The sequence below is a fragment of the Panthera pardus genome, unplaced genomic scaffold (assembly GCF_024362965.1).
Source record: "Panthera pardus isolate Hobbes unplaced genomic scaffold, ASM2436296v1 HiC_scaffold_21, whole genome shotgun sequence".
Lineage (NCBI taxonomy): Eukaryota > Metazoa > Chordata > Mammalia > Carnivora > Felidae > Panthera > Panthera pardus.
Genome location: NW_026526777.1, coordinates 47,910,436 through 47,932,921, shown reverse-complemented (window position 1 = coordinate 47,932,921; position 22,486 = coordinate 47,910,436). Strand labels below are relative to the sequence as shown.

General features: G+C 44.3%; 2 protein-coding genes across 4 annotated transcripts in view; one reads left to right on the top strand and one right to left on the bottom strand.

Moving 5' to 3' along the window:
- AXDND1 (axonemal dynein light chain domain containing 1) overlaps nt 1–16,983 on the top strand; it is an 87,958-nt gene extending 70,975 nt beyond the window's left edge. For 2 of the 3 annotated variants that reach the window (XM_019426416.2, XM_019426411.2), the window contains 5 exons: nt 5,107–5,220; nt 6,693–6,797; nt 12,600–12,682; nt 13,768–14,018; nt 16,699–16,983. In XM_019426416.2, the coding sequence (XP_019281961.2) occupies nt 5,107–5,220; nt 6,693–6,797; nt 12,600–12,682; nt 13,768–14,018; nt 16,699–16,778 (633 nt within the window). In that variant the 3' untranslated portion in view covers nt 16,779–16,983. The remainder of the gene's footprint in view (nt 1–5,106; nt 5,221–6,692; nt 6,798–12,599; nt 12,683–13,767; nt 14,019–16,698) is intronic. The other variant, XM_019426426.2, reaches the window with a different exon arrangement.
- LOC109253503 (ubiquitin-like protein FUBI) lies at nt 1,884–2,389 on the bottom strand. The gene has a single exon (XM_053909212.1). It carries the CDS (start codon nt 2,336–2,338, stop codon nt 1,922–1,924), a length of 417 nt encoding a protein of 138 aa, XP_053765187.1. The 5' UTR covers nt 2,339–2,389; the 3' UTR covers nt 1,884–1,921.
- Nucleotides 16,984–22,486: the final 5,503 nt, after the last annotated feature.

Here is a 22,486-nt window from a genome sequence, read left to right as displayed (position 1 = left end):
CTAACATTTGAAAATAGCAATATTCCACCTAAGTCTGTTTCTGGAATTTATTTTCTATTTATCTGTTCATGGGTCATCACCACAATATTTTAATTTTTGAGGCATTATGGTGCATTTTCATATCCGGTAGGGTCAGCTCTCCTCACTGATCTTTTTCATGGGCTTCAGGATTTCACCATTTTTGCTTATTTATTCTTCTATAGAACTCTATAATCTACCTCTAGAAAAAATAGGAATTTTGAAAACTGGGATCATTCTAAATTTATATATTAACTTAGAGCAGAGATACTTATGTTGTTGGGTTGTCATATCCAAAAATGGGGGATACAGGATGTCTACTTTTAATGCTTTTTAATGATGTTTTATGGTTTACTCATTTTGTGCATTTCTTGTGAGGTTTATGTCTGACTGTTTTATTTTACTGCTATTTAAAAAAAAAATTTTTAACGTTTATTTATTTTTGAGACAGAGAGAGACAGAGCATGAACGGGGGAGGGTCACAGAGAGAGGGAGACACAGAATCTGAAACAGGCTCCAGGCTCTGAGCTGTCAGCACAGAGCCCGACGCGGGGTTCGAACCCACGGACCGTGAGATCGTGACCTGAGCCGAAGTCGGACGCTCAACCGACCAAGCCACCCAGGCGCCCCTTTTACTGCTATTTTAAATGGGATCTTCTTTTCCATTGTATCTTATAATTGAGAACTGTGTATATGTTATTGATCTATGTATTTTAATTTTATATTCTGTGACTTTACTGAATTATCTTACTGTTTTCAGTAGTTTTTAATAGATTCTTTTGGGTTCTCCAGATACTTAATCAAATCATCTACAAATAGAGATAATTTGACCTCTTTCTTTCAATTATTATGGCTCTAGTCGCTTTTTCTTGTCTGATTTCAATGGGTAATTCGTCCAATTAGGTGTTAAATAGTGGCAGCAATAGCAAGCATCCTCTTCTTTTTAAAAAAATTAAAAAAAAATTATTATTTTTTTTTTTTGGATAGAGAGAGTACAAGCAGGGAAGGGGCAGAAAGAAAGAGGGAGGCATGGAATCGGAAGCAGGCTCCAGGCTCTGAGTTGTCAGCACAGAGCCCAACACAGGGCTTCAACTCATGGACCGTGAGACCATGATCTGAGCCGAATTGGATACCCAGCTGACTGTGCCACCCAGGCGCCCCTTTAATTTCTTTATTGTTCCTTCATACATCCCAGATCTTCTGCCTGAGATCATTTTCTTTCTGCCTTGACCTTTACATTTTTCTTTAGTGAGGATTTACTGGAGGCAAACTTAATTTTTGTTTGTCTAAAAATGTCTTTATTTCACTCACATTCTTAAAATTTTTTTTTGCTGGGCATACAATTCTAGGAGGGTATTATTTTCTCTTAGCCCATTGATGACACTGTTCCTACTGTTTTCTGGATTTTATTGTTACCAAAGTGACAGTTGAGAATTCAGCTGTCAGTTCCTTTGAAGTTAACCCTCTCTTCTCTCTGGCTGCTTTGAAGATCTTTTTATCTTTGGCATTTTGCAGTTTCACTCTGATACGTGGTGAATGTGGAGTTCCTTTTCTTTTTAAATTTTGCCGTTAATTCTCTTGGTTTCCTGAATGTTTGAGTTGGTATCTTGAATTAGATATGGAAAATTCTGTTTTTGTCTCTTCAAATATTGTCTCTACTATATTTGCTCTCTCCTTTCTTTCTGGCTGAATGGATATGTATTAGAACCTATGCGCATGTCTTTGAACCTTATTTCGTATTTTCTATCTCTCTGTGTCTGCACTGCATCCTGAATAATTTCATCTGGTTTACCTTCCTGTTCGCTAATCTTCTATTAAACCTTTGTGTTCAGTTTTTATTTTATTTTATTTTCTATTTTTTTGACTGGACTAAGTGGCTTTATTGGGGAAAGCCAGGATTACATCAGACGTAAGAGTTGGCATTGGGGCCCTTCTTCTTTCTAAAGGTGGGCACAACGTTGACAAAGTGCCAGTTGTATAGTATCCACCACTTGGCTCTGCCTGTCTTCTTCTTCTTCTCCTTCTCCTTCTCCTGTTTGGCCACCTTAGGAGTCTGCCCTCTTACTTTCCCAGCATGGGTCAGGGAACCATGGACTTTACCTTCAAGCCTGCGGCAAGCTACTTCCAGGGTGGTCAGAGCCTCTTCTCCACACTGACCCAGGGTAGCCTCATCCTCTAGGGGCGTGCCTGCCAGGAGCACGACTTGATCTTCTGGAGCGACGCCCTCCAGAGAGGCTACATGAACCTTGATCTGGGCGACCATCTCCTGGCCGATCACCTCGAGGGTGTGTAGCTCCTGGGCATGGACAAAAAGCTTCATGTCGGCCACTGGACGACGGCCACCGCAGCCGCGACCACGAAGATGGAGTCGAGAAAGAGCTCTGTTCAGTTTTGAAATTTAATTGTTAAAGTTCTATTTGGTTCTTTTTCGTGTCTGATCATTTTTGTAATCTTTGTCTCTTTATTCATATTTTCAATCTTTTATTTCTTTAGACAGGTTAATATAACTTTGTAGTCTATTTGATAATTCTAATATATGATATATCTGTATAAGAATGTTAATTACAGACTGGACAGCAACATGCAAAAGAATGAAATTGGACCACTTTCTTGCACCATACACAAAAATAAATTCACAATGGATTAAAGACCTAATGTGAGACCTGAAACCATAGAACTCCTAGCAGAGAGCACATAAGATAATTTCTCCAGCATCAGCCATAGCAACGTTTTCCTGGATACATCTCCTAAGGCAAGGGAAACAAAAGCAAAAATAAACTATTGGAACTACTTCAAAGTAAAAAGCTTCTGTGCAGCAGGGCCCCTGGGTGCCGTAGTCGGTTGAGCGTCCAACTCTTCATTTTGGCTCAGGTCATGAATCCTGGGGTTGTGGGACTGAGTCCTGCATTGGGCTTCACAGTGAGCCTGGAGCCTGCTGAGGATTCTCTCCATCTCCTGCTCTGCCCCTTCCACTGCTCACCTGCTCTCTCTCTATAAAAAAGAAGAAAAAAGCTACACAGTGAAAGGGAATAATTAACAAAACTAAAAGAGAAATACCGAGTGGGCAAAGATATTTGCAAATGTCAGCTCTGATAAAGGGGTTAGTATCTGAAATATATAAAGAACCTCTGCGACTCAATACCAAAGAACCAAATAATCCAATTAACAAACGGGCAGAAGACATGAACAGACTTTGCTCCAAAGAAGATGTTCAGATGGCCAACAGATACTTGAAAAGATGCTCAACATCACTCATCATCAGGGAAATGCAAACCAAAACCACAATGAGATATCACTTCACACTTGTCAGAATGGCTAAAATCAAACACACAAGAAGCAAGAAGTGTTGGTGAGGATGTGGAGAAAAAGGAACCCTTATGTACTGTTGGTAGGAATACAAACTGGTGCAGCCATTGTGGAAAACAGTATGGAGGTTCCTCAAAAAATTAAAAATCAGACTACATGTGATCAAGTAATCCTACTACTGGGTATTTAAGCATAGAATATGAAAACACTAACTCAAAAAGATATATGCACCCCTATGTTTATTGCAGCATTATTTATTATAGACAACCTATGCAAGCAGCCCAGGTGTCCGTCGATAAGTGAATGGATAAAGATGATGTGGTAATACACACTCACGTATGCACGTGTGGATACACACACACACACACACAGGAATATTACTCGGCCATAAAAAAGAATGAGATCTTGCCATTTGCAACAACACAGATGGATCTAGAGGGTATAATGCTAAGTGAAATAAGACAGAAATTTCTAGCTTCTGTTTTTTACACATCGTTGCTGTGAACCTCTGAAGGACATTTTTCAGTCGATCATTGTGTAGACTTCTTTGAGGTATTCAACACTGTTGACTCCTTCTTCTCTTTTGGCTTTCCTGGTGGACCTCTCAGACTTCTGACATGACTTCTGGCCTTCTCTGGGGGCTCGTCTTTCTTCCCTAGCCCTTTATGTGACTAGGTTCCTGTCCTAAGGCCTCGTCCCCTAACACTTCACAAGGTCTCCTTTGGTGATGTAATTTACCTTCTTGGCTTCAACTAAATTCAATTAAATAATTGTTAAATGATTATCTTTAGCCCAAATGCCTCCATGTAAACTCTAGATCCGTATATTTAACAACCTACTGAATATTTCCAGTTGGATATCTTAGTGGTAACTCAAAGTCACATAGCTGAGTCTGAACTCATCTGTCTTCCCATACCTGCTTATGCAACTTTGTTCATTATCTCTGTGAACGGTATTATCATCTATGTAGTGGCCTACACCATACATCAGGTATCATTCAAGATGCTTCCATTCCCTAACCATTCCATATCCATCGAATTACTCAAGCAGTAAGAGTTAACTCCTAAATAACCTCTTGAATCCTTACCCTCCTCTTCATTTCTGAAACCCTCTGTTGTTCATTCTCTACTCTCACCTTTTCTCCTTCTTTCTCTTTCTCCCTCCCTCCCTCACTCCTCTCTCTCTCTCTTTCTCTCGCCTCTTTCTCTTTAAATCTACTCTCATGTTGCTAGAGTGATTGTTTTAAAATTAAAACATATCAGCCAATTTATCAATACCTCATTGCCTTCAGGATAAAATTGTTTCCCTGAAAAGCCACTGGAGCCCTTCCTCTATGATTGTGCTCCTGTCCATCTACCCCTAAATTTCTGTCCTACTGAACTACTTTGTCCTCAAGAGCCAATCATGCCCATGCAGCATCCTCTGCCTAGAATACCCCATGCTAACTATCTTTTTCCCTTACTCATCCTTCCAGGAGAAACTCAGACATTATGTCCTCCAGGAAACCTTCCTGACCAACCCTCTCACCCCTATCCACTACCAGATCTGGATTAGGTGTTCCTACCATGTGACTATATGTATCCATAGCATTTTCTTGTCCACTAAATTGTAAGCTTCTTCAGGACAGAGGCCATTCTTATTCACTTTTTTGTCCTTATGCCCAGCACAGTATCCAGTTGGAAGATTAGTACGCATTAAATACTTTTGAATGAATAATTGGTATATACTACTCAATTATTAATATACACTAAGCTATAATTATACTATTGTTTTATCTCACAGGATTTTGTAAAAGAATTAATTGAGCCTGAAACAGACAGGCTTTTTAGAGAAGATGAAGAAGAAAGTATGGAGGATAAGAAACTTGAGAAGGAAAAGGAAGAAGAGAAAGAAGAGGTAAGATGTTTAGTATTATCTTTTCTTTCCCTTTATGTTTTTAAAGAATATGTTTAGAGGTACTAGTGGAAATAGAAATAGATCATCTGGCATAAATCAAGTTGCGTCCTTTCTTCTTGTAGATTTAGCCATACCCGCAGACACCCTTAGCTCTTTGTTTTCCACGGAAGGAACATCCTTTTCCTTTTCAAAATCCACCTACTTCCCATCAGCCTCATTCACACCTGTCCTCCTATTTCCTACACTATCTGCCTTTCACTCTGATGCTGTTTCTTTATCCTTTCATTGCCAGATTTTTCAAACAGTAATGTAAACTCTATGTGTCCACTTCTTCAGCTCCTGTTCTGGGCTGCCTTTCCCCTCCTCCCAGGCCCACACCTTCCTTCTCCTTACCCTGTCCCCACCCCTGCTGAGGCATTAGTAGTAATAACAACCCTTCCTGGGGCACTTATAATAATGATGAAAATGCGACGATAACCACCACTAATTGAGTGCCTACTGTGAGCTACATGTTCTGTACATGTTATCTCTTATCTACACAGTACAACTTCAAGGTAAAAATTATTGTCCCATTTTACAGATAAGAAAATTGAAACTCAGGTTGACTGACTACCCTAAGTCAGATAGCTGTAAGTGGCAGAACCAGCATTCAAACCCAGATTAGTCTGGCAAGAGCCCTTTGCTGATTCCTGGATTGACTATTGTCTTTGGCTCTTAGAACTCGTGATCACCTAACATTCTCTGTACTGTCTTAACTTACTTCCCTGATGTTTCTTCTCTGTGAATAGTTTAAATGTTGGTATGACTCCAGGCTGTGACCTAGGTCCTCTACTCACTGTATATGCTGGACAGCACTACAAAAATATGATAACAACACCCAAGCTTCTTTGGACCAGCATTTTCTGTTTTATTTCTGCTATAGTCCTTGGCATATGGAAGACACAAAATAAATGGAAAACAGTGTTATGTGGCCACTAAATAATGTCATACCTTTTAACTGTATAATGCATTCCCTCCTCTCCACCTCTGAGGCTTTAGTCCTGGCTCTTTCCTCTCTACGGTACAAACTCTTGTTCAACCTTCAGGTATCACTTTCTTTCTCAAACTTACCTGAGTGTCTAGGCAGAATTCAGGGCTCTTTTCTGGATGCACACAGCTTTTGGAACCCACCTCTTTGCTAACAGTAATGTGGCATACCATAATTATTTTCTGGGCCATCTCTCCCACTGTGCTATGAATTCTTGGGGTCTGGAAGAAATCCTCTTTGTTTTTCTCACATTTTCTTCCCTGGTCTCCGCTTCCCCGTCCCCACTAATTTCTCACACAGTGTTTGCTCTAAAGTCTTCAAAATGCTCGTTGAGTGACTAGAGCAAATGGAAAATTAAAGCTTCAGACACTCCTCCAGGCAACTTGCCCTGTCACTGTGTCCCCTACCAGCTCACTAAAGGGACCTTCGTGTTTCTGTGCCCTAGAAGCCTTCAACATCCAGAGAAGAGGAAAGACTCATTCGAATAATTGAAAAAGATGAAAACATTCATACCAAACCTCTATTTGAAACAGATGTATTCTCTTCCTGGGTATGTATCTGAAACCCAAATCGGAGATTCAAAACTAGAGAAAAAAGCCAGGAAATTTAACGGTATGTAAAAATGATATGGATCTGACATAACTTTTAGCTCTAAGAGGACCAGGAGCTCCTACATAATATATTTTTCAGGGTTTTTTTTTCCTCCCAGCGTCATCCCTGGAAAACTCTTGTTTTTCACCATAACTTTATAAAAACTTCTCATTCTCTTCTTTAAACCTCAGTTTAAAGATTTTTTTTTTTTTAAGATTTATCTATTTTTGAGAGATAGAGCACAAGTGAGGAAGGGGGAGAGAGAGAGGGGGACAGAAGATCTGAAGCGGGTTCTGTGCTGACAGCAGTGGTGAGATTGATGTGGGGCTTGAACCCATGAGCGGTAACATCATGACCTGAGCCGAAGTAGGACGCTCAACCGACTGAGCCACCCAGGTGCCCCTAAACTTCATTTTAAAATGAGCTTTTCATTGACCTTCTTAATTTAACAATATCTTGGTCAAAACTTGACCTATTTTTTTTTTTTTTTAGAATATTCATTTAGCAGATTCTATTGAGAACTGTGATCACCATATACTTCCAACCACAAGAATTAATGGGAAACTGGAAATTTTTAGAAACTCAGCAGGAAAATAGATTAAAAAAAATTTTTTTTAATGTTTATTCATTTTTGAGAGAGAGAGAGAGAGAGCGCGAGAGAGCATGAGCAGGGGAGGGGCAGAGAGAGAGGGAGATACAGAACTCGAAGCAGGCTCTAGGCTCTGAGCTGTCAGCACAGAGCCCAACGTGGGCCTCCCACTCACAAACCATGAGATCATGACCTGAGCCAAAGTCGGATGCTTAGTCAACTGAGCCACCCAGGCGCCCCAGGAAAATAGATTTAAGATTCCTCCACAGAAAGTTCTAGGACCGTGGTAGACGTAAGTCAGTTCTAGATTGGCGTGTCTCTGTGTACAGGAGGTCATGCCTTCATCCCATTAATCCCCCAAAATGGTATGTAGCGTTTCGTGTGTATGTTTATACTGTGCATTTTCCTGGCGGGGGGTGGTGGTGCCAGAAATCCATATATCGAATCCAGTTTCACCCCCACAGTAATGGACCATTTCACTGTCAGAGGTTTGGTCCATCTGAGCAGGTGGGTGCAGTGGGGCTGTGGTGAGGGTCAGGCTGGGCAGCAGCTGGATGACTAAGGCAGAGGTGTGGCCGATTGCAGGGGTATATGTCCAGGGAGGTTGTGGGAAGTAGGCTCCAAATCTTATAGGAAGAACTGGGGGAAATCACGTGGAGAGTCAGTCAGGAGTCATGTGCCGTGAGACACATACGGAAAGGGCACCACCGTTTGATCTCCTAACCCCACCAATCCCACCCAAGGCCTTCCTGCCTCAGATGGTCTCCCCTGCTGTGCTGTCTAGGCTAGGAGTCAGTGTCAAGTCTCCCAGATACCCAAACCAGGCAGGAGAACAGCCTATAGCCTGGGGCAAAATTGAGGGGCACAGAGCTTGTCTTTGGTGGTGGTGGCGGGAGGGCGGGGGGGGGGGGGGGACTGCTCCAGGATACCACCTTTCCATCTGACACGGTGCAGTGCCATGTGACTAGCTCATCTGGGACGATGTGGCCCAGAAAGTCTGTCTCCAGGCTCTGGAAGGTTGCTAATGCTGCTACTATAGATCACTGAAGATTGAACCATTTACGTGCTCATTGACTATAAGGTCTGGGGAATGGAGCAAAATGCCAGCCGGGTATATAATTATTTGCAAGTTCCTGGAGGTAAAGAAGAATCACGTTCATCCTATGTGGTGGTGGCTGGAACACTCGCGGGCGGAAAGGGATCACCAGGTGCTCCAACAGAAGAGACCTAATTGTGCTTGGCCAGCAGAGACAAGGTTGATATTTGGGGCTGTGGGTGCCCAGAGAATGAAGGTTCCTTCAACTGGCTTGTGAGGTCAGAGATTTGCGGCAGGAGGCGGAGCTGGGGGAAGCGCCATCTTGGACTGTGCTGCAGGCCAGGTGGAACAGGTGGGGCCTGGGCTCCGTGTACCTGTCACTTACAAAAGTACTAGGACTCCCTGAGGGTGCTTTAAGCTTTCAAATCTTCTATTGTAAGTTTTTCTTTTGCTTTTGTTTGCTTGTTTATTTCCCTTATTTATTATTATTATTATTATTATTATTTGACAGTCTCTGGTCCTAAGAACATAAATAACCATTTTGTAGGGATACAGGTTCAAGGCACCAGACCTAACAGGCAGCTGCACTCTTTTGCTGGTCTAAAAACACAACTCCCAGGAGGCAGTACATTTGATTAACCCTGGGGAAGGCAAGAAAAAAGGAAGGGATCGGGAAGCAGAAAGCCTGTGGTGTGCAGGTATAACTTGTCATGTCCCTGGGAGTTGAGTTGTAAAACTGGAGAGCTCCAAGAGATCGAGGAGCCCCAGGTTTTTCTAGTGAGAAATAGTGCCAGACCCTTGGGAAGCTAGTGACCTAAGCATGGAGAATTCCAGTTACTCTTAGTATGCCCTCCTGCAGATGACACCAGTGTGGGATTTTCTGAGGGTTGAGATATGAGTGATATCTCAACAGGGGTGGTGATAAGTCACCACCAGCTTGGGGAGGCTGATAGCTTGACCTGGTAAACCAGGGCCTCATTCATACCGTTACCCAATGCCCTAGTGTCTACCACAATGGGGCTGGACCGTCCACTATTCAAACGCTCCTCAATTAGCCAGGAGTTAGGGCTTTGTGGAAATTCGTGAGGACTGTACTCAAAGCAGGCCCTGTGTGCATAACGTGGCCAGCTCCGTCTGAAACAGGCACATCTAATTTGTCACTGTGCCTGATGGACTCGTGAACCAAGCGATCCCTGTAGGCGGTGCTGGCTTTGCTGCCGTCCTTCCTGGGAGAAGGCTCCTCTGCTTTCGGAGGCAGCCCCGTTCAGTCAGTTCTGGTTACTTGCTGCAACGCACCCCTTGTGGCCCTTTCTGAATCAGAATCATTCCAACATTGTTCCTGTAGGGCAGGCAGCCGGAATTCTGTAACATCTCAGCTGGCTGGTGGAGACGTGGGATGACTAAATCCGGCAAGCTCCCCCCGAGGCTACCAAAAGTGCTCGGAGCTACCCTGGCCCCCCAGTGCTTCCTCTTGACCGCATGAGTAGGGCTGGCCACAGCTCAGCTACCCCAACAAACAAGATATTAGAAACGATCTCTTTCAGACTCATCTTCACACCGTAGGTTCTGGGTGTCCATAAAGACTTATAAGTGTATGAAGATGATAGGAGATTTTGCTGAATCACCTGTGAACTCCTGCAGAAAGATGAGCAGGCACCAGATTTGGGGGGATCAGCAGTATTTTTAACATAAGATTAGACATTCTGCCCTTCTGTCATTGGCCTGAAGGTGGCCCTTAGAAGTCTGTTTCCCTCTCACAATACCACGTACTCCAGAGCAGTGACTAATTTACGTATTTTATAACCGCAACAGGGAAGGGCCCTTGGATTGGTGGTTCTAGAAATTATGTCCAAAGCTGCTGCGGCGCTATGTCAGTGCTGGGAGTCGGATCCCAAAGAAGTAGGCCTGGAGTAAGATCCTCCCTGAGATAGTGTCAGGCTAGAGCTATTGTCCAATTCAAAGCCCATTAGTGGAGTCAAACCTGAGGAAGACCAAGTCAAAAAGGCCAGAGACAGAATTGGAGTCAGAGACGAAGTGCAAAGCTACAGCAGATTGGCACAAATAAGGAAAGTCCAATGCAATTATTTCCAAGAGCCACGAGGCCCGTGTTTGTCTCTCTTAAACAGGGTGACAGACCACAGAAGCCAGAGGAAGGCTAGGCGTAGGAGAATAGGGTCTAAAGCCATGTCTGTGATTAGCCTTGAGGTGTCAGTATCATTATATGGGTGATGCGGGGGAGGCTGCCACCAGCCATACACAGAGGATGCCACAGGAATTTCCTCTGGAAGGATTTGAAATGGACCACAAAACGTTAATCTGTACTTGCCAGTGTCAAAACAGGGACGTTTTCCTCACACACTGTAACTAAATATACGGTGGACTCTTGAAGAGCTCAGGGGTTAGGGACACTGACTCCCTGCACAGTCAAAAGTCCGTATGTAACTTTTGAGTCTCCAGAAACTTAACTAGTAATAGCCTACTGTTGACTGGAAGTCTCACAGATAACACGGACATTCAACACATATTTTGTATGTCACACGAATTACGCACTGTATCCTTACAATGAAGTAAGCTAGAGGAAAGCAAATGTTATTAAGAAAACGATAAGGAAGAGGAAAGACGTTTACAGTACTGGACTGTGAAAAAAATCCATGTAAAAGTGGGCATGCACTGTTCAAGCCTATGCAGTTCAAGGCTCCGCCGTGTATCCGTTGAATGAATGCGCGTCTGAAGGCTCCGGTGTGCGCAGAGTACGGTACTGGTTTACTTTGGTTTCTACCTACAAAGTTGTTCCATAGAGCTGTAAACCATGTGAGGAATTCCAGTTCTAGAAGCCTCCGCTCTGAACACCTTTCTTTTGGCCTCACAGAACAAATAAGTTAGTGGCAAGTGCTGTGTGGCCACAGCCAAGTCACATGCTTCTGGTCCAGGCTGGACAACGATAGCATTTACTTTCCAAACAAACTACCCAAGAAAGGGGAGCAAAGCAGAAAGACAAGAGTAGGTGACTGGGACAATAAGAAGAGAGTAAAAGAGCTAGGGTAACAGTGAAAATGTTTCACGTGGTTTTTCTCTGGTTTTCCTTTAGAAAAAGCTAGCATACTGCCATGGGCTGTGTGGGTGAGAATGAAGAGGCCCAGATGAGGGTTTTGCTTTAACCCACTAGGTCCTTCTGTGTGGATGGAAGGCTGCCTACCCTCTCAGAGCTCCCTTTCCATCTATAATGTGGGGCTTACCTTTTACTCGCCTCAGGTTCGGAAACATGGATACATGAGACTTTTAACACAGTTGTGGGCAAAAAGGGGCGAAGGGGAGTGGGAGGTACAGGCTTCCAGTTATGGAATGAATAAGTCACGGGGATGAGAGGTACAGCACAGGGAATATAGCCAGTGACGTAGTAATGGCGTCGTATGGTGACAGATGGGAGCTACACTTGCGGTGAGCACAGCATAAGGTATAGATTCGTCCAATCAGCATGCGGCACACCTGGAAGTAGTGTAACATCGTGTGTCAACTATCCTTCAATTTTTAAAATGTACAGTTCTGGGAAAATGTCACATTTATTTTAAAATATGCTTACAATTTTTGTTTTCTAAATACCTTCTTTTACCTTTCTTTTGTTTCCTAGAATGTATGTAGAGTCAAGATAAATGAAAGAGGCGGGTTTTTTTTTCATACATTCACTGCCTTGATATTTATTGAGTTCCCTAAGGCCCTGAGAGATGTGATTGGATGTTGCAATGTTATGTGCTTGGTGAAGTAAATTCTTAAGAAAAATAGTTAATTTCCTTGATCATCAACTTGATTTATTACAGAAACACATTTAGCCTTCTCTTTATTTTTAAACCTTTTCTTCTTTCCTTGTTTCTTTTTGTTGATATTATTTTCCCTGCTTCTTCACAGTTCTAATCAAATTTATATCCACCTGTAGCATGAATAATTTGGAAGCTGGTATGCTGTGTGGCCATAGGTAGTCCCTGTTCTTTTTTGGTGTTAAGACTGCTTGATCATTTACTATATAAATATGGAGAGTAGAAAAAAATATTCTGGAAGGCTTAGTCCAAAACATTCTGAAGAAGTAGAGTATTGACTGTTGGGATTCTCAGTTCACTCATACTGCTTATTTCCTTTGTCAGAGAGAATCAGCTAGTCAAGGCACACTGGCCCCAAAGTATCTAGAAGCAATGGCTGTAATTGAACGCACACAGGAGAAGCTGATGTAAGTATGAGGCTCCACGATGGTAACAACAAAGATTGCCGGCCAGGAGGTTTAGCTGAGAAATCCACACTTCGTGGCTTACCTGTGTTTCTTCTGCTCCCTTTATCCTCACTAGTTGGTTGGGTATCTCCAAGTCTTCTGCTAATGGCAAGGAAGTACACTGCTTCCACAGGAACATCCGTCCTCACCCACGGTGGAGATGGAGGGAGGGAACGTGTGTGTATGTGGGGAGTAGGGTATTAGGAGGGTCTATTCAGTGTGTTTCTAAGAGATGAGCTAGAGACGGAGCTGGGAGAAATACTCTGCAAGAAAGAATGCTACATAACCCCAAGAGTAGGAAGGGCGATATAGTCAAGATGGTCGTGAGTGCCAAGAGAAGAGCACAGCCATGTAGACATATAACACGCACTCTAGGAATTAAGAGGCACGTTTCAGATTGGTTTTATTTACTGTCAGATCTGGTTTTAGAGGTACTGGAAAAGAAAGGACACTATTGATTTAGTATGTTGGATCACATCAATGAAGAGGAGCCAAAATTAGCTACTGAAAAAGGGGTTCCTTGGCTGTTGACGAGAAATCCAAATACCCAAAGTCAGATTTCACTAAGAAATTATAAGTATGTTGCATCCTTCTTTTTTTAAGTTTTATTTTATTTTTTGAGAGACAGAGAGAGACAGAGCATGAGCAGGGGAGGGGCAGAGAGAGAGGGAGACACAGAATCCAAAGCAGGCTCCAGGCTCTGAGCTGTCGGCACAAAACCTGACGCAGGGCTCCACCTCACAGACCACGAGATCATGACCTGAGCTGAAGTCGGACGCTTAACCAACTGAGCCACCCAGGGGCCCCATAAATATGTTGCATTCTTAAATCACAGCATGACTGCCACTCTGATATTGCCATCCAAGTAGCTTCCAGGACCCCAGTTCTGGGTTAACGATTGATGCTGCTGCCTCCCTTCTTTGTACGTTTTGGATGGACATATCTAATTCTACTGCCTCTTCTAGATTATGTGTTCCTATTCATGAAAGATACTTTTTCAAACCTTTCCATTTTGTTGTGTTTTCTCTGGCCTTTGTCCACATCAGAGAGTTTGAAAGCAGAGCCAGACAAGCAGAGGAGAAGTTTGAGGAGGTAAATGAGAAACTTCATCATACCCTCATAAGAAATAAAGAACTAGAGAGGGAAGTAGAGGATATTTTGAAAAGGTCTCAAGAGAGGGAGGCTGAAACACGCAGAGAAGAAGAAAATGAAAGAGGAGGAGAAGAAGAAGAAAAAGAAGAAGAGGAAGAAGAAGGAAACAAGGCAGTAGAATGTTCCTCAAAGTCTCTAAAGAAAGGTGAGTCTTGCTTTCTCATTTTGCTTTATTAAGGTTTTACTAATGAAATGAGACTTGTTTGGGTCTCAAATTTGTTTGGGTCACAAATATCTTAGAAGAATATTAACATATTTAGTGATTTACTGGTTCATACTTTTCACAGGAATGCACATACATTTAACCATGTTACTGTCTTATTTGGACAACTCACAAAAAAGAAACCCAAACAACTAACAATTGCCGACAATAAACTAACATGAGATACAATTTTTACTTCTAAAACTGGCAAAGAGTTTTAAAAACAAAAGAACATAATGCTGATCAGAAGGGGCAAAGTAGTTCGTTTTACAGATGATACTCGTGGTTGGATAGACATATAGCTCTTTGAGAAAATAGTTTGAAGGTATGTATGGATATGCCTTTAAAACATGCATATACTTTGACCTCTGACTGAGTAATTTTACCCTTGAGAATCTAGTCCAAGGAAATAATCCTAAATATAGAAAAAAAGATTAATGCACAAAGATGTTCAATGTATCATTGTATATAATAGAAACAACCTACCTCCAATCATGGAAGAAGGGTTAATTAATAATGCTATACTAATATGCTTGAATATTATACCACTATTAAAATGGTTTATAATGACATGGGAAGTTCTTATATTTAAATATCAAATGTAAGGAAACAGGATATGACACACTTTTTTACAGCATTATTTAACTCTTATTTGAAGCGTTTTTAAACTCTTTTTTAAAAAAGACCAAAAGGAAATTGTGTCCAAATATTGACACACATTGTCTCTGGTTGATGGAGGTTTATGGGGAATTTTGAGTTTAGTTTTTGATACTTGTTGGATTTCCTATGATGAAAATTATTCTTCTACAGGAATTATTATTATTCTACAGGAAAAGAGTTAACTCTTTATTTTCTGGTCTCTAATTAATGCTATAACCTGCCCTTAAGCAGTTTCCCATATCCCCAGTTTTGGAGGCTATTTTTTGATTTTCATCTTCATCTTCCACCTGTGGTCTCATCCCAGGACAGCTGCTAGTATAAGGGATAGCACCGGGAACATAGCTACTTGCTGTTTTCTTTGGTCACTCCTGGCTTCACCTATACCCCCAGCAAAAGCAGTAGGTTAGCTGGTGCCCCACAGCCTCCCGCCCACGTGTGCTGTATCCGTACTGTCACCAGACTGAGCTCAGTTTCTCTCTTTCTGTTAACTGTCCACTAGTAAAACGCTGATTATTCCAAGTGTGACAATCCTTTAGCTTTACGTTTGACTATATGTGAGATAGTATTCATGGATTAAAAATTTTTCATCTTACACTGTGTAATTTTATCCTGACGGCTTGCAAACTAGACTTTTTCCAGATTACGGAATAATAAATATGCAAACCATGCCAAAGGCTTTCGCGTTAACCTGGAGAGGTTACCTCAGTATGGAATGAGTGACTTTGTTTCTCTCGATTTCCATAAAGATCGTGGGGATGAGGTTAAATCCAGAATAGAAAAAGTATTAATAGTTTTAAGTAGAGGATGACTGTATACAGTGTATCCCCAACCTATAAACAATTACCTACACAAACATAGCCACCCTGCCCCTTCCTTCCAAATACCCCTTCAGAGTCATTGTCAGGGGGGCTCAAAAGTGGAGGATGAGAAGCTTTGCAAGGCTTGGGAGAGTTGGCTCCTAAGCCTGGCAGTCCGCACGCCATGCGGGAGACCTGACCACTTTCCCCGGAAAATCCATAAATTGGACATTCCTTAGGGTGAGCAGACAGCTCCTTTGAAAAATGCAATGAGACCAATGTGGGACTTGTATGGCACATGCAGTGTCATATTTGTGTTAGATGGAGCATGAGATCACCTTCCCCCAAGAGATGGGCTGCGAAGGGACGCTTACATACGGTAAAAGGACGAGGCTTGTGCACGCTGGGTATGGGGAAGATCTGGACAGAGTAGGAGACACATTTGTTTTTGTTTTATGTCAGTATTTTTCATATTTGGCAAATCATTGTGCTCTGAGCTGTGAATGAAGACAGGAATCGAGAGGGAAGTTGACAAAGATGAATGGTGGCTTAGTCTCTGATCTCAGCGAGGCCTGCCTCGGTTAGGAGCTGGGAGCTGGGAGCCGGGAGATACACTAGGAGCAAGACGAGGGTGTGAACAAGAGGACCGAATGCAGGATGAGGTGGCAGCAGCCAGTCGGAAGGATTCGAAGTGAGAAGCCTGGTGTCATGGAGCAGCCAGGGAGAGCCGGCTTGATGGCAGGAGGCCCCCTGCACCCGTCCCGAGGGCGGCGCTGGAGTAGGGTCTGTGTGCAGGAGGCGGGGAGACAGCAGTGCAGCAATGGATGGGGATTCTGGATCCTGGCTCTATTTGAATTTTTTTTTTTCCCTGCCAGTCTCGGGATATGTATAGGAAGGAAGAGGAAATCCCTCTCCTTGACCACATAGTCCTCTTTTCCGGGACCCAGAACTCAGGTGACTAGCTGGCTGCACTTTAACTTTGGGAAAATGTGCTCTGAATCCCAGTAACCAACTTAGAGTCAAATTTGGGGTAGGTACATTGCCTGTTTGTAGCTTGGGAGGTACTCAGGCAGAATGGAATTTTTTAAACACTGTGTGAAGTTAAAAGTCCTCCGTAAATATTAGATGTCGTTACTACAGTATTCTAATTGTTTTTGTCTTTTCAGAAGCGCAGCGCAAGGAGGGTCTTCTCAACCCTAAGTCCAGGACCCGGACTAAACCCAACTATAAGACCAAACCCAAGTAACATCCTCAGGGTGCTGGGCTTCAGCATGGCTGCCCTCACCGATACCCGTGTGCTACCGAGCTGACAGTGTGGCTCGATCCGAGGGACTTCCTGCGCAACAGCTACTGCAAAGGCCGCGAATATTTTGTTTTTCCAAGTCGCAGCAGTGGCTGGAGGGAATAAGTGCATTAGCTTATTTCCCAGATTAAAAATAGCTTGTGCGAAAGTTTGCTAGCCTCTTCAGCTGAGTTCCTAACAGAGGTCCGTGAAAAGTATCAGTTACTGTCAAGAAAATAATGCTTTTTGAAGACTCTGAACTCTGCAAAGAAGAGTGGCAAATAAAAAGCATTATTTTTTCGATTTAAAAGAGGGGAGCCTGACAAGACTCTCAGGTTTCTGCAGCATTTTCAGCTTTCTTATGATTTCGGGCATCCTTATGATTTATTTGATTTTCACAACACCACTACAAAGTAGGTCGGGGAGATACTATTATCCCCATTCCTCAGAAGATGAAACTGAGGCCCAAAAGGGTTATACGACTCCCCACGGTCACAGAACTGATCGGTGTCAGGGCCCCCAGCTTACTGGACCTGTGTCCAGATGTTTGACAATGGTGATGGAACACCAGGCCATTGTTCAGGTGGTTTCCTTCACAGGGAAAGGACGGAAGGTCATTACTGAAATTTAAGAATATTGCTGAAGATTCACCCAGAATCTCCATTTTGTGCTTCAATCGCCTCACATATCTGCTCTGTTCATGACCCTGGATCCACGTAGGCACTAGAGATGGACTAACTTGCAAAAATAAGTTGCAAGTGACAAATGGACATTCTGGGCGGTCACTCAGCAAGGACTCCCTCCTACCTCACTGCTCCTGGTACGCTCGCACTTGCTCTGATCTCGGGCCCCAAACACCTGTGCTGAGATTTCTGTACCTGCTTTGGCTCCGCGTATTTGGTGTCCCTTTGGATTCATCTCCTGGAATTTTGGACCTTTGCCTGTTCCTTACACCTCAGAAACCCCGTGACCCAGAGTCCCCAGCGTTTGTCAGCCCAGTCGCTGGCCAGGCCTACGTCTGGCCACCATCAAAGTGTGGGTAGGATGAGTTTCAAGAATGCGTGGGGTCTACCGAAGCCTGCGGGATGGCTCTAAGTCTGAGGGAAGAAAACGGGACTTCAGACAGTTGGCTGTGTTTGTGGCTCAGCCGAAAGCCAAAGCTGATGTTCCCACTTACAGCTCATTTGCTGGGGCAGAGCCAGCCCTACCCTTTTGCTTTCCCAGAGATTCTAGATGATTCTAGCAAATTTGGAGGCTTCTTGGTGGGATTTCAGAATACTTTTTAATTAAGTTCCCACTTTGCAGCAATGAGTGGTCATTTCCGTACAAATCAGCAGCCCCCATCCCTGAACATGAGAGCCTTGCCCCTCAGAACACGGCAGCTCCATCAGGTGCAAGGCTCCATCTCTAAAGGCCAGAGTTATGGCTGCTGCCACAATTAGAATGAGACGTTTGGCACCATGAACCTAGCTGGGTGGTTTGCTTGCGAGCCACAGAAACCCACTCTTGCAAACACACGAAAGTGTGTTGGGGAGCCCAGGGGGTAGAGGGAAGTCTTAAAGAGCCAGGCCAGGAACAGATGGGACCAGACAGTTTTAGATTTCAGGATTTAGATTTCAGTCTTTAAATGGTTGTGCTAAAGTCTGAGTGAGAGAAAGGCTACCCTGTGGTCACAAACCACCCCGTGGATGTACCAGTGGTGGCAAGAGGATGTCTGGGATCTCTGGCTGCCTTAAAGGGAAGGGAGGACACCTCGCTCTACTATTCCACCAAAACAGATCACAGTATGGGGAAAGGAAATGCCCAGAAGACAATGAGGTTGGTGGTAGGAGGGCATAAGGGATGTGAAGTGGGTTAAAGAACAAAACGTGTGCTACAGGAAAGGCGTCTGCACCGGTGCTCCCTAACAGCCTGGGCAGCTCCGATTTCCCAAAGAGCTGACTTGTGGGCAGTTTGAGATAGTCCTCGAGACCTTGCCACACCTTCTCAGAGTGACCCTGAGCTGGGCTCCCGAGAGGCCAGCCGCTCTGCTCGGATGTCCAGACAAAGGCGTGCTGACCTCAGCTCCAGAGAGCTGGCCTGACCCTCCCGGAGAGGAAACTGGATGGGCCTCATCGTACTCCTCTGTGTTCCCCCTACCCCCCAATCTCAGTGCCTCTGTACACCTTGACAACAAGTGCTTGAAATCTTGAGGTGGGATTCTAATACAAGAGACCCCGTGCGTTAAGTTCTTCAGCTGGTCCCGTCCAAGAACCACCGCCCTGGGGGCGGGAGCTACTGGCCGTCAGGGCTACCTTTGAAGCATGGGGGCAACCTGTGTAGGGGGCCAGTCTTCTGTTTGTGTACAGCTTGGTCACTGTCATTTAGAGCTGCTGGGGTAAAACCAGAAAACAGTAATAGCCGTTTGCTGAGGATTTACTTGGCGTCATCACTGTGCCAAGCACTTCGTATATTATCTCATTTAATCACAACACTTCTGTGATGTGGGTCATACTTTTATCCTCATTCCTGTCAGGACAAGTAGCGTGTTTAAAGCTAAACATCTAGTGAGTGACCAAATCTGGTATGTCTAACAGCCGAGCACAGGCTCTCAGCTACAGTGCTATACTGCCTCTCCACATCAGAAAAGGCTGCAAGTGCAGTTGATGGCCCCTCTTGTTAAAAAAAAAAATTTAAAAATTTTTTTTAACGTTTTATTTATTTTTGAGACAGGGAGAGACAGAGCACGAACAGGGGAGGGTCAGAGAGAGGGAGACACAGAATCTGAAACAGGCTCCAGGCTCTGAGCTGTCAGCACAGAGCCTGACGCAGGGCTCGAACTCACGGACCGTGAGATCATGACCTGAGCCAAAGTCGGCCGCTCAACCGACTGAGCCACCCAGGCGCCCCCCGCCCAAAAAAATTTTTTTTATGTTCATTCTTGAGAGAGAGAGAGAAAGAGAGAAGGAGAGAGAGAGAGACAGCGTGCAAGTGTGTGTGTGTGGGGGGGGAGGGATAGAAAGAGAGGGAGATGCAGAATCCGAAGCGGGCTCCAGGCTCTGAGCTGTCAGCACAGAGCCCGATGCGGGGCTCAAACCCATGAACTGCGAGATCATGACCTGAGCCAAAGTCGGACGCTTAACCGACTGAGCCACCCAGGGGCCCCGATGACCGCTCTTTTTAGAGGGTTTGATTTCCATACCCTCTGCTTGTTGCTCAGCTCAACCGCAGAGCAAATGCACTGACACAAAATTCTAGAGGACATCAGAACCTTTGTAGACCCAGTAGACTCTGCCAGAGAACACGGTAGCCACCAGGAACAATGTGACAAGGGGAACTATACTTACTCAGCCATCCAGAAATGGCCCTCAAAGAAACAGGATGCAAGGCATAGGCAGAATGACCCGGCGGGCCTCCAGATTTAGGGGAGTCCAAACTGCAGGCCTCCAGCACCTTCCTGCTACTACTGGTGAGCTAGGGTGGCCCTTGAAGTTTTTAAGGAGAGCCTGCAAAGCTTCCTTAAAGATGACTTCTTTTTGGTGGAGTCCAACAACCTGTAGTACACCAGCCATTAAGTCACATGCCTGCACAATAAATTCAGGTCTAGACAGACTAAAGAGTCATTGCCAAACACCAGATGCCCTGGAATAGCACTGGCACAGAACTTGTCATGGACTTGTCCCGCTCTCACAGCCATGTTGTATTGGTCACAGTGGACTCCAGCTCCAGACTGGAACATCTCCCCTTCTATCAGCTTGCTGCCCACAATGGGCTCAATTCGTGTGTCGCCCCAGAATTCCTACGTTGAAATCCTAGCCTCCGATGCGATGGTGTTAGCAGGCGGGCCTTTGGCAGATGATTAGGTCATGGGGTGGAGCCCTCACGAGTGGGATTCATGCCCTTATAACAAAGACCCCAGAGAGCTCCCCTCTTATGCCATGAGAGGACACGGCGAGAAGACAGCTGTCTGTGAACCAAGAATTGGGCCCTCGCCGGGTCGACTGGCATCTTCATCTCGGACTCCCCAGCCTCAAATGAGAAATTTCTGTTGTTTGGAAGCCACCTTATGGTATTGTGTTATAGAGCAGCCTGAACTAACTAAGGCACTGCTGCTCTGTTAATGTAAAATTTCCGGAGAAAAACTCTTCCCTAGCACATATCTTGGTTTTGGATTGTACTGTCCAGCTTGTCCTCCAGCCATCAGCTCAAGATCAGTAACCAGCTGGAACGCAGCACCTGGGTGTCAAGAGAAGACTGCTGCTGGGACTCGCAGGAGGCACTGAAGCCTCACCAGCCTCTGAAGAACTTCCCCTTGACCATCACTAGACCCTTTCCCGCAGGGCAGTTTCGTAGCAACTTAGCCTCGGCATTTCCCACCGTCAAGCACTCCCATACCATCCCAACAGCCAACGAATAGTGGAAGGTAAGTCACAGGCTGTTCGAGCAGACCCGGAAGGTGCCCTCTGGCGAGCTAGTGAGAAATTTAAATGTTGACTAGAGCCAGACAGCAGAGGCGACCAACCAGGGGCTGGTGGCACAGGCACTCCCCAGACATGTAGGTAAATCTGCCTTTGCCAAGAGGAACCACGCTGCAGGGAATTCTTACGGGTCATAAAAGCCATTATCGCATTATTACCCTGGAACTCCCTCCTCATTGTTCTGTTCCTGGCTCTGGTTATACCTGAATCAGCACGACCCTGCCTCCTCCTTCGTTACTTATGCCAACATCTGCCAACCTGAGATCAGGAGCCATGTGTATGTGGTGAAAAGTGACCAACTGCCCTCGATGCCATCTTCTTTGCAAGAACCAGTAGTTAGGATGGGTGTGGGCCAACACAATGGTAATGAGAAATATTTCCCACTTCAGGGGTGCTCTCATTGCCATTGGTCCTGTAAATGGGCTGGACCGTCAATGACCGTGGCCTGGCTGGTCCACAAAAGCAAACTGCAAACCCTCAATGGTTAGGTACTCTAGGAAATCATGCAGAACGTCCCTCAACTCTCATCCTATCTATTGCCTCCTCAGTGCTTGCTTTCCTCTCTCTGGCACCATACGTTAGGCCCTGACATATTTCATGACCTGCTTTTGGCTTACTTGGATTTGACGGCCTCTTGGATTCCATATTTTGTATCTTGGCACTTCTGGCACTTCTGGTTTAAAGTTTTGCCTGTTCCTTTGGCTTTCAGAATCTTCCATTGACTCTAGTCGAGACTAGTCAATCTGTGGCTTTCAGTACTGCCACTCCCCCACAACCAAGTATGGTCACTGGGAGTAGGGAGGGACACTTCTTTTGAGAAGATGTGGAAATATTTTTCAGATGCATAGGGGCACTTGTACCCCAATGTTTATAGCAGCACTCTCAACAATAGCCAGTTATGGAAAGAGCCTAAATGTCCATCAACTGATGAATGGATAAAGAAATTGTGGTTTACATACACAATGGAGTACTACGTGGCAATGAGAAAGAATGAAATCTGGCCCTCTGTAGCAACATGGATGGAACTGGAGAGTGTGATGCTAAGTGAAATAAGCCATACAGAGAAAGACAGATACCATATGGTTTCACTTTTATGTGGATCCTGAGAAACTTAACAGAAACCCATGGAGGAGGGGAAGGAAAAAAAAAAAAAAAGAGGTTAGAGTGGAAGAGAGCCAAAGCATAAGAGACTCTTAAAAACTGAGAACAAACTGA